The sequence below is a fragment of the Cylas formicarius genome, unplaced genomic scaffold (assembly GCF_029955315.1).
Source record: "Cylas formicarius isolate icCylForm1 unplaced genomic scaffold, icCylForm1.1 PGA_scaffold_2__14_contigs__length_35257938, whole genome shotgun sequence".
NCBI lineage: Eukaryota > Metazoa > Arthropoda > Insecta > Coleoptera > Brentidae > Cylas > Cylas formicarius.
In genome coordinates this window covers 7,205,303-7,220,158 of record NW_026844319.1, presented here as the reverse complement: position 1 = coordinate 7,220,158, position 14,856 = coordinate 7,205,303, and the positions used below count along the sequence as shown (strand labels likewise).

Below are 14,856 nucleotides of genomic sequence, written 5' to 3'. Positions count from 1 at the left end.
ATTCTTTCATTTCATAAAAAATTACGGGTTGGAAGCCTCTTGACAAATAAACAGTAAAACATTTGGAAAAAGTTTGGAACATTTCTAGATCTGGAATAATTTTTGGTTTGACTTCAAGAATTTGCTTCATTTATTAACATGATGTTCTCAATTATGATACTGAACTCCACTTTCTTAATCCTAATTACGTTCCCTTGTTCGACTATTTAATTATAGAACGTAAGCTCTACTTTTTCTGATATTGCTTTTGCATTTTTTATAATTATATAAGAACAATAAATAATAACTTCTGACGTGGACCCCCATCTGATATAACTTTACCAAAGCAAAAAATCTCCAAGGAAGATGTTTATTTCATTTTCTTATAAATTGCTGGTTTTCTAGATCAATATATACAATAGAATTGCAATATAAACTATATGGCTCTAGTAACAATAAATGTACTATTTACACAATAGCTAGATATAAAATATACAAAAAATAGGTTGATCTAAGCAGAGTAAATTTGTTTTGACATTTATGTGTAAAGTTTTTGGAAAAACTGGACGATTTAATAAATAAATTACAATAAATAGAATCCCGTGAGGAATAGAAAATTACTCCAACTCAGCAGTGCGACTCGGACCTCGGCATGGCCAATTGTTCGATAACCCTCTGTTCAATTTGCTGAAAAAAAAACACTATATGTTCGACTTCACAAACAATTCCCGAATTCTACCACTACTTGTAAGGAATTTTCTAACAAATATGCAATTATCTAGCTCGGCTATAGACCTTTTTATACCCTATTAAAAACAAAGCGGAAACAACGCAAATGCAACAAACACCGATGACAACAGGGTAACCCATAAGGTACATCAACCATCACCATCACCACCACCACCATGACAGTCCCCAAAAATTGAATGTCCCTTACCCTTTGGATTTCTTCATTGCGTTTATGTCTCGCCAACAACTCCACTTCGCTCAGGTACGCTAAACTCTCGGATTTAATAATGGCCGCTTCCAACTCGGGCCGCAATTTTGGAAGGGAGTTGTGTTTTTTTTTTCGCAACAGCGACTTTACGCTCCAAATACCCTGGTGAGCGTCCGGTTTTGGTTGCCAGGTGGTGATCTCGTTCGAACGTTTCCGACATATTTCAGTTGTATTCTCATTTTTAGACGACGATAGGGGAAAATGTTCCTTAGGTTGACCATCTTTAACTAGAAACGTCGAAGCTAGGATGTCAGATTCCCTAAACGGATCTGGATGGCCGGAAATGTTGACTAGAGTGACAGATTTACTTTTGCCGTTGTCGCCGCTTGCTTGCGAGAATAATGATATAACCGTCGTGGACTTGGCGTTGTGAATGTGATAGCCGATCGGCTTAACGATGTCGATACTGCTACCGTTTATAGAGGAGGTGGTCGACCAGTTTGGGGTGGGTCCGTGAGTGGGCGAACTATATCCCGAGGTGCTCTGGGAATTGGGATATTGTACTGTAACGCGCGAGCCCTTACCAGGATTCGAGGGTGAGTATTCTCCTCGTTGGAGGGGAATTTCGGTCATGGGAGACGTGATTTCCCCCATCGAACCCACAGCGCTCAGCGTCTTTTCGCTCTCGCTCGCTCCGCTGCTTTTTCGCCACATGCACAACGGCCGCACATCTTTCAAGTCCGACGGCGTTTCAGCAGTGTTTGGACTCTCCAGGTCCTAAAACGATTATTATAGCGCCATTAAATTGAATGTTATCGCAGGCCTGAAAACCTTATAAATATATAAATATATTCCTATAAACAAAGTTCATTTCGCAATGGTCGCGGAAGTCGACTACCATTTTTATATAGCGTTTGTTTCGGTGTATTTTTGAACCTTTGCATTCGTTAAAAAAGGTAAGGCAATTGATGGTGTGCGTATGACGTAACTGAACACTTCCCACGCACTTTAATAGGGAAAATGTATGAAAGAAATAAAGTTGATTGCGAGTGCAGAAATAAACTAGCGAAGTATTGGTTAGAAGAAGACGTGCGAGAGTGTAGATGATGCAGACTGGGGAAAAAACATCGAACATGAGACTTACCATAAAAAAAAATTGACAGGGGCCATTCAATACGCACATGCGCGATCAAGTCAAAATCCGTTTTTAACCAATAGGACTTCTGTCATTTCAAATGTCGCTTTCGACAAGTAAGACTTATCGGCAGTCAAAAACTGACACGTCTGCTGACAGTTCGTTGATTTCATAGCTGGGTGTGGTATTATCACGGCATATTTTGTAAGGTGTTAAATGTTCAAGGAAAAACGAGTTAGGTGTGTGTGGAGATCGTCGTATACAAAGTGCAAGTTAGTATGAGTATCATTAGTATGGTTATTTACCAAAGTTTCAGCCATTTTGGAAGCGTGGTTTTTAGTTGAGAGTCGTTTCGAGTCAGTCGATGTGAGTTGTTTTCGTGAAAATGAAAAAAAAGTGTATAGAACTGTTATAAAATATTTATTTTTGAAAGGCAATACGCCGACGCAAATTAAAGTTGAGTTAGATTCTGTGTATGGGAATTCTGCACCGTCATTTACCACAGTGATATTTCGGACAACTTAATTTAAACGTGGTCGTAATAGTTTAGGAGATGATGAACGTTAGGGGCGTCCAAAAACTATAACTACAAACGACAATATTGCTAAAGTTCATCAAATGGTGTTAAACCACCGTCAAAATAAAGTGCCGCGTTTATTCACGTTAATTACTGTAGATGAAACTTGGATACACTATATGCGCGAATCAAAAATTCAGTCAAAACAGTAGACTGCAGAGGAAGAACCGACTCCGAAAAAAAAAAAAACAAAAACTGCAAGCATCTGAAAACCGCTCGGAGGACAAAGATTTTCGCCAAGTGAGGAGGCAATCACTTACTTGAACAATTATTTTGAGGAGACAAACGGTGGTTACGATTTGGACGGGCTAGAGAGATAGGAGCATTGCAGGGAGAAGTGTATAGAGTTACGAGGAGACTATGAAGAAAGATTTTAAAAAGTGAGAAAAAATGTCTTGTCATGTTATATCGGAAACTGTTCAAGTCTGAATTGTACCAATTTTTAAGTCTTTAGGAATAGAATGGATACAATGGATATGTATATGTTTAAGAAAATAGAAAAGAGCTGTAGAGACAGGAGAAACAAAAAGCCTGGGAGAAAATAGAGCTTAAACTGATTTTAATTTATGTTCCACTATAGAATATCAAATAGTATAATTTTAAATTTAGAAACCCCTTTAAATATATGCAGGGTGGCGCAATAGTCTACTCAATACTTTAATATTACTATTTTGAAAAAATATTTTAATAAATGTTTCATAAAATCGAAAGAAAAACATTACAAAAATATTTAAATTTAACACGATAACAATTTCTCTTTATCTAGGTTTTCCGTAATATTCATTTTTATTAATCTGGAAACGGTAAAGTGGTTATCGCCTCCTAGTAATAAATAAAATACAGATAAGTTAAAAATGGCTAGAATAGAGCCAGTCTTAAGTTAGATTTAAAAAATAACGTAACTAATTATTGGTAAAAACTAATGTGCCGCAACTTCATTAATATTTTCGTAGAGAAGGTAATGATTTTCCACGCATAACTCTATATTTCACCTATTAACCTGCGATTGCGATTTTCTTTCTAAACAGCGATTTGCACACACTTAACTCATTATTATCCCAGAACATTTTATGAGATCTAGTAGGTAGCTATATGATTTTAACTAACACAGCAATTTTTTTTCCAAAATATTCAAACAGCTAGAATAAGCGTCCACACAAAGGAAAAGTTTCTGATATATGGTTTTTAAGAACGCAGATCTACCTACTGGTGGAAATCTTATAGATTTTACATTTTGAACAATTCTTGATACATTTGTGACAAAAATCTTTGTTTTTCAAATATAATCTGAATAAAGTTATTATTACAACAGTTACTATAAAAAATAGGCTTGGTGTTACCTTCGATATGACAAGAACACATTTTAAAACTAGCATATAGAAATCTTGGATTCTTAATTAGAAAAGTAAAAACTAATTGAAAAGCACTCGAAAATTTTTTATTATAGTCTTGTGCAGTCGAAGCTTGATTATGGTTTAAAAAAATAGTAAAATTTCTAAAAAGAGAATCAAATACTTATGTCAACAACTCTAAAATATTAACATATCACAACAGAAGAGTCCATGACTAATTGCAAACTTCAACAGAGTAATGAAATACAAGAATACAATTTAATAATTAATTGCATATTTTAATGAGTTTAGATTTAAGCCTATTAAACTGACGAAGTGTGCCATAAATCACACTCTTAGGGGACTTGTTTACTCATAACAATAATTTGTGAATTGTTAAAGTCATTTATATGGGTAAAGTCTAATTAAAAGATCAGGGAATTTCGTGTTATGTACGGTGGAGAATGAATATTAATTTGATTTAATAATTCGGAAACATTAATCATATTATTAAACAATGTGTATAAAAAAATTAGTCCATACACATATCCTCTGTTCCAATGTTGGAAAAATTATTATACAAATGTAGGCGATCGATATCTTGTATCTCTTGTATGGAGTAACTTTATATACATATTGAAAGTGGTAGTATTTAGATTTTAGGTTATTTTTGAAGTTCATTTAAAGCAACTGCAACTTGTTATTTGAAGTTGAATTATTACATAAATATATTTCACTATCTTAACGCCTAATTCTGATACTTCAACGGCTGCGGATTGAAAGATATAAGGCATCATACAAAAACATGTGTTTTCTAACTATATGCCAAATTTTCTCAACAAGGGGTAAGTAAATAATACCAAACCAATGAGCCAGAACTTATATTATTATTTAACAAAAGCTAAATTCGATTAAAGTGCATCGGCAAAATAAAATAAAGGTGTAACACTTATGTTTTTCGTTAATCAGCGTCAAAACTCACCTGAATGAGTTGAAGGGCAGCCTCTAATTCTCTCGAGAATTCAGTGTCGCTGCTCTTGGAATGACTTTGGCTTTCGCTATTGCTTAGAGGTGACGTCACCGCAGATGGTTCTTTCTTACTGATGATCGCCTTCTGCAGTTCCTTCATCAGCGAAGCGTACTGGACAGGCTCCACCACCTGAGGACTGACCGTCTCCACCCTTCTCATTGCTACGGGTTGAGGGGCGTGGTACTGGGGCGATTCGACACCCTCCTTACTACTCACAGCTGTATTTAGCCTGAAATTCGTTGTATAATCGGGGTGTCGAGGATTGATGTAACAGTTTCTACCTAGACCTGTAAATTTGTGGCTCGGTCAGCTTTTCCAAGTACTCGTAAATGGGTGGATTGTGATCTCTGGCGCTAAGATTGAGGCTGATCTGCGACGAACTGGCCGATAGAATCACAGGAGAGGTCGAACGGGAGAAACTCTTCATGTAGCATAGTTTTCGATCGCTATTGCTTGTGCTATCATCTGATGCCTCCTCTACGTGAACCGCAGGATTGTCTATCAGGTGACAAGTGGCTACAAAATTAATTTTTGAATTAAAATCTTCAAATTATTTGTGCCTTAAAAATTGAAATCCTTTCCATAAAAGCAGACAACAATAGTTTCATCTGATACACACAAACAGCTGAACATGTTAGGAACAAACAAATTCATACAGGGTGTAATTTTGTATTCATCTTTATGTCAAACACGGAATCAATGAATTTTCAACAAAAATTTATTTATTGCAACATTATTGATAAAGAACCGAGAAAAACATGAGGAAATAGACTTCACCGAATTTAATGAAATTCAAGTATACAGTTATTCAGGAAAGATGACGAATATATTAGCAATGACACCAAGCGTACTCTTGTGGAATTTTCTGATATCATTATGGCGTAGTCGTCATCCTTTCTAATTTCGATTATATGTTAGTATATCAGTATTAGTTTTTTTATATCTAATTTATATTAACTTTTTACGTCTACTTTCTGACTTTCTGACTTGTGAGGTTTGGAAAAGAGTGTTTTAGCGTCCACACTCAGAGATGGATTTATGTATTTCATATGTAATAATACATCAGGGTGTTAATAATATGTGAATACAGTCCAACTTCGATAAGTCGAACTGCGATTTGACACATGAAAATTTCGAGTTATCATGACTTCGAGTTATCAATAAAAACTACAAATGCATGTACTTTTTTGTGAATGAACATTTATTCATTCGTTTTTAAAAATGGGTTATACGTTACATAAATGCCCTAATATCTATGATTTTTGAACAAAAAACGAAAATTATGAAATAGTAGTACATATGTATGTATGTATTTACATAATATATGTACATACAAATGTATTGTATATGTACCCAGTATATGTATGTATGTATGTATAGTATGTATGCACATATACATACATATGTATGTACATATTAAAGTTTACTCTTTCACTGGAAAAAAGTTGTGACTGACGACCGGATTTCTTATTTTGGTTTTCAACAAAAGCTTCAATTTTATTTAAACAATCATAGAGGGAATCGGTTGTGTATTCGGTATCGGTTTTTAAAGATATATCAAAAAATGCAAAAATCCAAAAATGTCTTTAATATAATGTGTAAATTGAATAGGGACAGTATTTTTCACTTAGTATTAACTAGTAAGTCATACAAGTGAACTTAGCAAGCACAGGAACTGAACTGCTTGCATAGATACGTTAAAAAGAGAGGTTGAGATCGGTCGTAATTGGGGGGTTCCTCCAGAAAATTCTACTTATTGAAGTTGGCACCAAATGTTTCGTTCAAGTTATCAAGATATTCGAGTAATCGAAGTTCGAGTAATCAAGACAAACTAACACGCATTTCCTACTTTTGACTCTATTGCCAACCAATTTGGTTCGACTGATCAAAAATTCGAGTTATCGCAGTTCGACTTGTCGAGGTTCGACTGTATTTTGAGTATATAATTTTGTATATTTTTTGTATTTAATAAAACCAATTTAAAATCCAAGAACATTATAATTATTGGTTTGTATTTACCTTGACATATTAATTAGGTAAATTAATTTCTGTGCAGAAATGGGACGTGAAAACGGCAACTTTTTGTCGATTTGGGTTATTTTTATTCCAAGTATCTGTTTGATGTGCCGATTTAAGAATCATTCCAAGTGTGAATCTACTAATAAAACTCGAAATTGCAGGGCAGATATCGACCTAAGCAATCAGAAATTTTTAACTATGTCGAGTAGCGGATTGAAAATTACTATTTTCACGCAATGCTGGATATACACGGTGTTTTCTAATGGAATGTCAATAATTAAGGTGGTGATTTTTGTATCGATTTTAAATTCGTATTCGTATTCGTATGGACATATGTCTTTTGAAACACAAGGTGGCAAAGTCGTAAAAATAAAATGTTTTTTTTAAATACCTGTAATACCACTTTAGATATTATAATGAAATTTGGCACACACGTACTATGTATCAAGAGGCATTATTTAGTATACTATATATTTTTTTTTAACACACGTAGGGAGTTCGAAATTTTGCATGTCTATTTTGGCAGATGTTGACGGTACGCCACTCATTTCTCTTAAAATAAAAATTATTCTTACAATCTCCAATCATTTCTAAAGAAACTTAATTTCTGGATTTTTTTCAATCCGATGTACGGTTTTCGCTTAAAAAATAAAAGCTCTTCTCGGCATGGACATAACAATATCGTTAATATGCAGAAAAATTAGATTTTATTTTTAAGTGACTAAAAGCCGACGATAATTATGACTATTTATTCTTTTTGGGAGAAAAAAGGCTCCAATTAAGTAATTTCCAACAATTCCAGCCCAAACATTTACAATAAAACTATTCTTGATTTTTAAATTCTACAACTGCACTTTGGCCCAAATTAGGATATTGTGGAAATTTCTGACTTTACTTCTGGAAGAGTTAGCTTCATCTATAAAATACAATTACGTAAATAAGAAATAATAATGATAATTCTCTGCTTGCTGTCATATTAATATATGCAGAGAAGAGGTTTTTATTTTTTGAAAAAATCAAGGAATTAAATTTCTTTAGAAATTATTGGAGATCGTAGGACGTATTTTTATTTTAATAGAAAATAATGGCGTATCATCAATGTTGCCAAAACAGACATACGAAATTCCGGACGCCTGCCACTAGTGGTATTCTAGATTTGATAAAAACGTTTAATATATTTGTAGTTATTTCTTATATAGCAGGACTTAACAGATTAGCTGTAACCATAGTGGCAGCGTAAACAATAGTCAAAACCTTCTTTCAACGCTGTGCCGTTCTGCAAACCGTTGGGCCTTCCCAGTGGATTCTTGGGCGCGGGCGTCGTCCCATTCTGAACGATCAGGTAAGAATTGTCGGTGGAGTTTCCCCCGTTGGAACAGCCCGCGTTCTCGGAATCAAACACCCAACTTTGAGCGTATGCGTCGTAGAATTGGTGCTGCTGCGACTGCGGCTTCGACTGAAAGCAGGTTAATGGCGGCACAGTTAAATAAAATTCAGATTCGAAATAAAAAAACATTAACTTGCGAACCGCATTCCTGATATTTTTGCTAAAGAATACGTTTGAACGCATGGCTTTGGTAAAACTTGCTGTTTGAGGTACAGAAAGACTGCTGGCCGCTACAAGTGTACCGGGTGGTCCGCTTATAATGGGAATCAGAAATCGAAAAAACGAGAAAAGTTTACTTATACATAATAGGCGTTGGTCAATTAAACACAGTGTATTTCAGGATTAATATAATTAGAGTTGATATCGAACGGTACGGAGAGCTAAACAAACGACAACTGGCTGGTCCCTTCTAACGGTAAAAAACACTTTCCCAGCGAAAATAATCTAACAGCCATAAATCTCAACTTAAGAGGGTTACATACATTCCACGAAATTTCGATATTTTAGACCGAATAGCCAACAACATTTAAAATATTCCAATGTAACAACTTATTTTAAATAGAGCACCTTATCATTAAGGCATCTTTCAGTTCCTCTGAAAATATTTCATATTCAACATTCTATTGTAAGTCATGAATTATTTTGATTTTATATTAAAAGTGACGTTTGCAGATCTACACAAATCTATCGAATTCAAAACTTCTATTATACATATATCTTTACATTAAGGGATCTACTATAGTGGTCTGCGTTGATATTTTCAAAGTAAATAAATCCATTTAGAAAAAAAAGAGAGATTTTGCATAATGTTACTTAATAATTATAATATCAAAATAATTAATAATACAATTTTCCGAAGTAGCAAAGCAAAATATTGTAGTTTCTACAGGCTCGATAGTTACTACTAATATTTCGAAATCTACACCTTTTTGAAATAGTTGACCATACACACTCCCTTTTTAATGCCAAAAACGACAAAATTACAAAACTGGAGGGTTTATAATTGAAAAAATTGACGTTTTCGTTTAAATTTTTAATTTCAGTTTTTGTAATTTCAGTTTTTGAATGCCCAGTATTTATTTAACGCCATCTTATTCGCCTATTGATGTTAGCGATATATAGCCGCCAAAAGTCACGTATGCTGAGTCAGGACGGACGAGCGGCATGCCGTTTTAGCTACGCAAGAATGAACGGCAGTACGACGTACACCGGAGAGCCGAAAGCAATCAACGTTGTAAGAGATGGTCAAATAGAACAGTGCTTTGGTTTTTGGGGAGACTTTTATTCAGTCTTGAACCCTTACGCAATCCTCTTAAGTTAACTTAAGTTAACATTAGAAATGGGATAGTTCCGTGTCCAGTGGTGCAAAAGCAATACGAATTAGTGCGAAAATGGCGGCAGACAATGGTACAAACGGTGCCGAGCTGAATCTTACAACAGATTCGAACGGAGATAATGTGTCACCTCGTGTCGAGTCTATTCCTGAACTTTCGAAAGGGACAGTGCAGTGGCAAGAAACTTTAATTAACTTAATCGCTGCCCAACAACAACAAATTGCTGAATTGGCGAAACAAAGAAAGATGGCGATGATGTCATTGTCACATTCACAGGAAATGCCAGCGCCCAAGCTTCCCGTAGCAGTTGTATCAGGTACGCGAGCGTCAACATCGACATTCAAATTAACCAGCTACGATCCGGACAACAGCGTTTACACAATTCGTGAGTGGTTAGAAGACGCTACGAAATTAAAATACGAATTAAACATCAGCGATAATTTAATGGTCGCTAGGATAGGTGAGGCTTTGAAAATAGAGGTTAACGATACTGTTGCGAATGGCGGCCGATTCGCCGAACTTGGGAAAATTTTTGTGCTGATCTCATCACTGCATTTCCTGATAAAGAAACACCTGGGGTTCGAGCATTTAAAGCTGCCACCATGCGAAGTCGTGATTTGGTTCTTTATGTGACTATGGCAATCAGAAACTTCGAAGTAAGGGGTGTTTTTTTCGATGTATAGAACTTTAAGTTGCAATAAAACAACGATGGATTATTCCATTGACATGAATTTTGTTTATCCGAAAGATAATCTTGTGGCATTTTAAATATGATTTCTAGCATATGACTGCCACGGCTGGCGCGGATGTAGTCCAATCTGGACGTCCACTTTTCGATGACTTTTTCCAACATTTGTGGCCGTATATCGGCAATAACACGGCAAATGTTGTCTTCCAAATGGTCAAGCGTTTGTGGCTTATCTGCATAGACCAATGACTTTACATAGTCCCACAGAAAGTAGTCTAGCGCTGTTAAATCACAAGATGTTGGAGGCCAATTCACAGGTCCTAAACGTGAAATTAGGCGGTCACCAAACGTGTCTTTCAATAAATCGATTGTGGCACGAGCTGTGTGACATGTTGCGCCGTCTTGTTGAAACCACATCTCCTGGACATCATGGTTATTCCATTCAGGAATGGAAGGGTTAGTAATCATAGCTCTATACGATCACCATTGACTATAACGTTCTGGTCATCATCGTTTTTGAAGAAGTACGGACCAATGATTCCACCAGGCCATAAAGTGCACCAAATAGTCAGTTTTCCTGGATGTAACGGTGTTTTGACATACACTTGAGGATTAGCTTCGCCATTCAACTAGAAGTGCGCTTCATCGCTAAACAAAATTCGCTTATGAAAATCGGGAACAACAGCAATCTTGTGGTGCGAAAACGTTCCATGGTTAATCGAATTAACTGCTCTAATGGACGATTTTGTCCACGATAAAATGGACGTAGTGCGCGATACGTATTCCGCACAGAACCATTATTTTCGAAATAAAATTGCATTATTTGCAAGCGTTGTTCAAACGTGAGTCTATTCATGATGAATTGCCAAACCAAACTGAGAATAAATCACTTGACAGCTGTTAAATCGGTCGCCATCTTGAACAGTAATGCCAACTTACAGTTCTATACATCGAAAAAAAAACACTCATTATATACAGGCTTTATGAAAAATTGCCCTGGGACGAGGTTTTAAGTAGGGTTGAAAAAATGCCGTTTCGGGGAAAAACGAGAGGTAAGCCATGAAAAATCCAAGAAGATTTTAAAAGAATCATGTTTTAATTGTGGCCGCTAAGAACACCATCGTGATACTTGTCGCAATAAACACGAGGCACCAAACGTAGTTCGAGAAGAGGCTCCAGGTTCATGCAAAGTTTCAACTTGCAACCACTATAAGAAAATTTTGAACGCAACACCAACAGCGACGTTATCGTGCAAAAATAATGCTCTCTCTTCTTCTTATTTGGTTGATAGTGGAACCAATGAATCTATTATAAAGCATTCTGTAGCTAAAACGCTAAATGCGATAATCAAAATAGTCAATAAGGTCTGCTGCTCAATATTTCGAACGTAATGACCTTAAAAAGTGTGGATAAGGTTGTGATTAATCAACCTGACTTAAAAGAGGACTTGAAATTACGAATAGCAAGCCTTTTATTGTTTTACAAAAATAAAACTCCCGACCAGATATGACTGGTGAAATGACAATAAACTTAAAAGATACTAATCCAGTGGCGTATCAAGAAAGACTTCAAGTTAATACAATAGTTAAGACAATTCGTGAAAGTCGCTCAGAATATGCAAGTCCGATAGTTCTAGTATCAAAAAAGTGGTGAAGTTCGAATGTGCGTGGATCTACGTGATGTCAACAACAGAGTCGTCAGAGAAAGATACCCGATGCCGCATATTCAAGATCAGATCAATGCTCTCTGCCATGCAAAATACTTCACTACACGAGATATGAAATCCGGCTTCTATCAAATGTAAATTGAATAAGGATCAAAACAGATCTTCGGTGTACGTCGTACTCCCGTTCGTTCTTGCGTAGCTGGAACGGCATGCCGCTCGTAAGTCCTGACTCAGCATACGTGACTTTCGGCGGCCATGTAAAAGATATCGCTAACACGTAGAAGAAATCCAAGGTTGCTAGCCACTCAGCAGCTCCTATAAGATGCGTCACTGAGCGATAACTTTGTTGATTCAGGCAAAGCCGTTGCAAAGACTCTGGGGCCTTGTGGCTGTGGAAGAATCTCAGCTAGTCGGCGGAGTAAAATTGAAACCGAAACACAGAGGACCATTTACTGTACGTGCAGCACCACCTAATGACCGATATGCGTTACAAAAACGGGGACGGCGGACTACTGTAGCTGCTCATTAACAACTGCTTGCATGGCCGTCTACGAATTCACAAAAAGTCGGTAACATAAGATTATTTACTTTTTAATTGCTTATTTAAAGTTAAAAAAGTGAGATTAATAATGGCAATCTCATTATTAAGTAGAAGAATAGTGGCAATCCCATTATTGAAAAAAAAGTGAGGTTAATAACGACAATCCCATTATTAAGTAGAGGAATAATGGCGATCCCATTATTTAAAAAAAAAGATTAATAATGGCAACCCCATTATCAAGTAGAAGAATAATGGCAATCCCATTATTAAAACAAAAGTGAGGTTTAAATTGGCAATCCCATTATTAAGTAGAGGAATAATGGCAATGCCATTATTGAATAAAAAAATATATAACTAAATAATGTTACAATAGTAACTCCGCTGTCTGTTTGTATTGAGTTAAACTTTAAATAGTAGCACTTACAAAAATTTAGTTGTTGGTTTTTAAAAATTTTAGAAATAGCGCGAGGACGCTTTCAAAACAGGATGGCCGTTTTAGTGATATCTTTTGTATGGCCGCCAAAAGTCACGTATGCTGAGTCAGGACGGACGAGCGGCATGCCGTTCCAGCTACGCAAGAATGAATGGCAGTAAGGCAAGTAAGGATTAAATTAAGTAAAACGCTCACTTGGTATGGACATCCCCAGAAAATGGCCGAAGAAAATGTACAATTGGGTTCCTCCAGAGGGAAAAAAATACGAAGACCACGGCGAAGCTGGAAAGATGATATGCAGACAGCTACGTTAGCAAGAAACTTAAACGAAGGAAATTAGTGCAACCGTGGTAAATTCATATTCAATAGGAATATTTATTTGCTCACGCTATTTTTCGATAAGTCCCTAATAAATTCAGACATGTAATTTTAACATGTGTATCGATTATAATTTTACGTACTCCACCTATTTATTAATAAAAAATACCCTTAAATATTACGTTTTTATCCAATCATCTGTATATATTGGCCCAAAAATTTAATATAGATCAAGAATTGGAGTAATATTTTTTTATTGTATCACTTCCCCTTCTTTAAATATAAAACAAAGGCATAAAAATCGATAGATATGACCTGTAAATAGTCCTTTTGACATAAAATTCAACACATGTCGGAAACGGTAAGAATTACATATAAAATATTGTCCACATTATGTCTAACATTTTCCCAACTTACAGGGAGGCCTGTTTAAAATAAGAACATTGTGTACATATTTGTACACCAAAGTACAAACTTCCTGGATACTGGGTGATGTTTCCCAAAGAAACATTTGAAATCCCGAGTAAATTTTTAGGTGCCTAAATCTTGGCCCCGCTGTACATTTTATATCAAAGTTGTAATACAACTTTTCGTTTTGTTTTTTTTTTCTTAACTCATGTGCCGAGTTTGAATAAATTTTAATAAACTTATCAAAATTGCAAAAGGTCAATACAAAAAACACCAGCGAATATTTTCATGACGCTATTTTCAAAATGACGTCAAGCTGGACAATGACATATCAAATAAAGATTGGTTTACAATGAAGACATGCAAATTTGGTTTCATATATTCAAAATAAATAAAGTATGAAGGACTATAATTAAGTTTTTGTAAGATCAAACGCATCCCAGGTTCTTAGTCCTTGTCCCGTAAAGCGTTTTCGGGATGAATTTCAATTAAAGGACGGTTTAAGCAACAAGGAAGTTCCAAGAAACGACGAAGTCTTTTATTAAAAATGATTAATTATTATAATTAACATTCTGCATCCTCAAATTCGCACCATAACATTTATTTATCGAGGAAATTAGGTTCCACTAGGAACAAAACGATATTCATTTTCTCTCCCTCCAATTTTTTTGAACATTTGGTTTGTTGTTGAGTGCAAATGCGTGAAATATTTTTTTAAAAATTCCTATTATTATTTTCTACAAAACATTAAGTCACTGTTCTAAGGCTGTTTTCTGCATATAACCACTTAATTATGGTTACTTTTTCTTCAATCACGTTTAATAACATATAAGAATCATAAATAAAAATATTGTTACTGTCACTATTTTTCGTGTTGTAATTGTCACAACTTGTTTTACTGGTGTTTGATTTATTAATTAAACTATATTTTTTTTCTAATTTTGCCTTCATATTTAATTCAATAACTGAAGATTGGCCAATTTAAATATTAATGAAACTAGGCACATGAGTTAATTAAAAAAGTTAAAAAATTATATCACAACTTTACTATTAAATGTACAGGAGAGCCAGTA

The 14,856-nt window shown here is 35.3% G+C and overlaps 1 protein-coding gene across 3 annotated transcripts in view; it reads right to left on the bottom strand.

The window, feature by feature from the left end:
• Window positions 1-340: 340 nt before the first annotated feature.
• LOC132698472 (uncharacterized) overlaps window positions 341-14,856 on the bottom strand; it is a 109,255-nt gene continuing 94,739 nt past the window's right edge. For all 3 annotated transcript variants that reach the window (XM_060664539.1, XM_060664537.1, XM_060664540.1), the window contains 5 exons: window positions 8,263-8,464; window positions 5,271-5,505; window positions 4,942-5,218; window positions 917-1,693; window positions 341-666 (listed from right to left, as the gene is read on the bottom strand). In XM_060664539.1, the coding sequence (XP_060520522.1) occupies window positions 607-666; window positions 917-1,693; window positions 4,942-5,218; window positions 5,271-5,505; window positions 8,263-8,464 (1,551 nt within the window). In that variant the 3' untranslated portion in view covers window positions 341-606. The remainder of the gene's footprint in view (window positions 667-916; window positions 1,694-4,941; window positions 5,219-5,270; window positions 5,506-8,262; window positions 8,465-14,856) is intronic.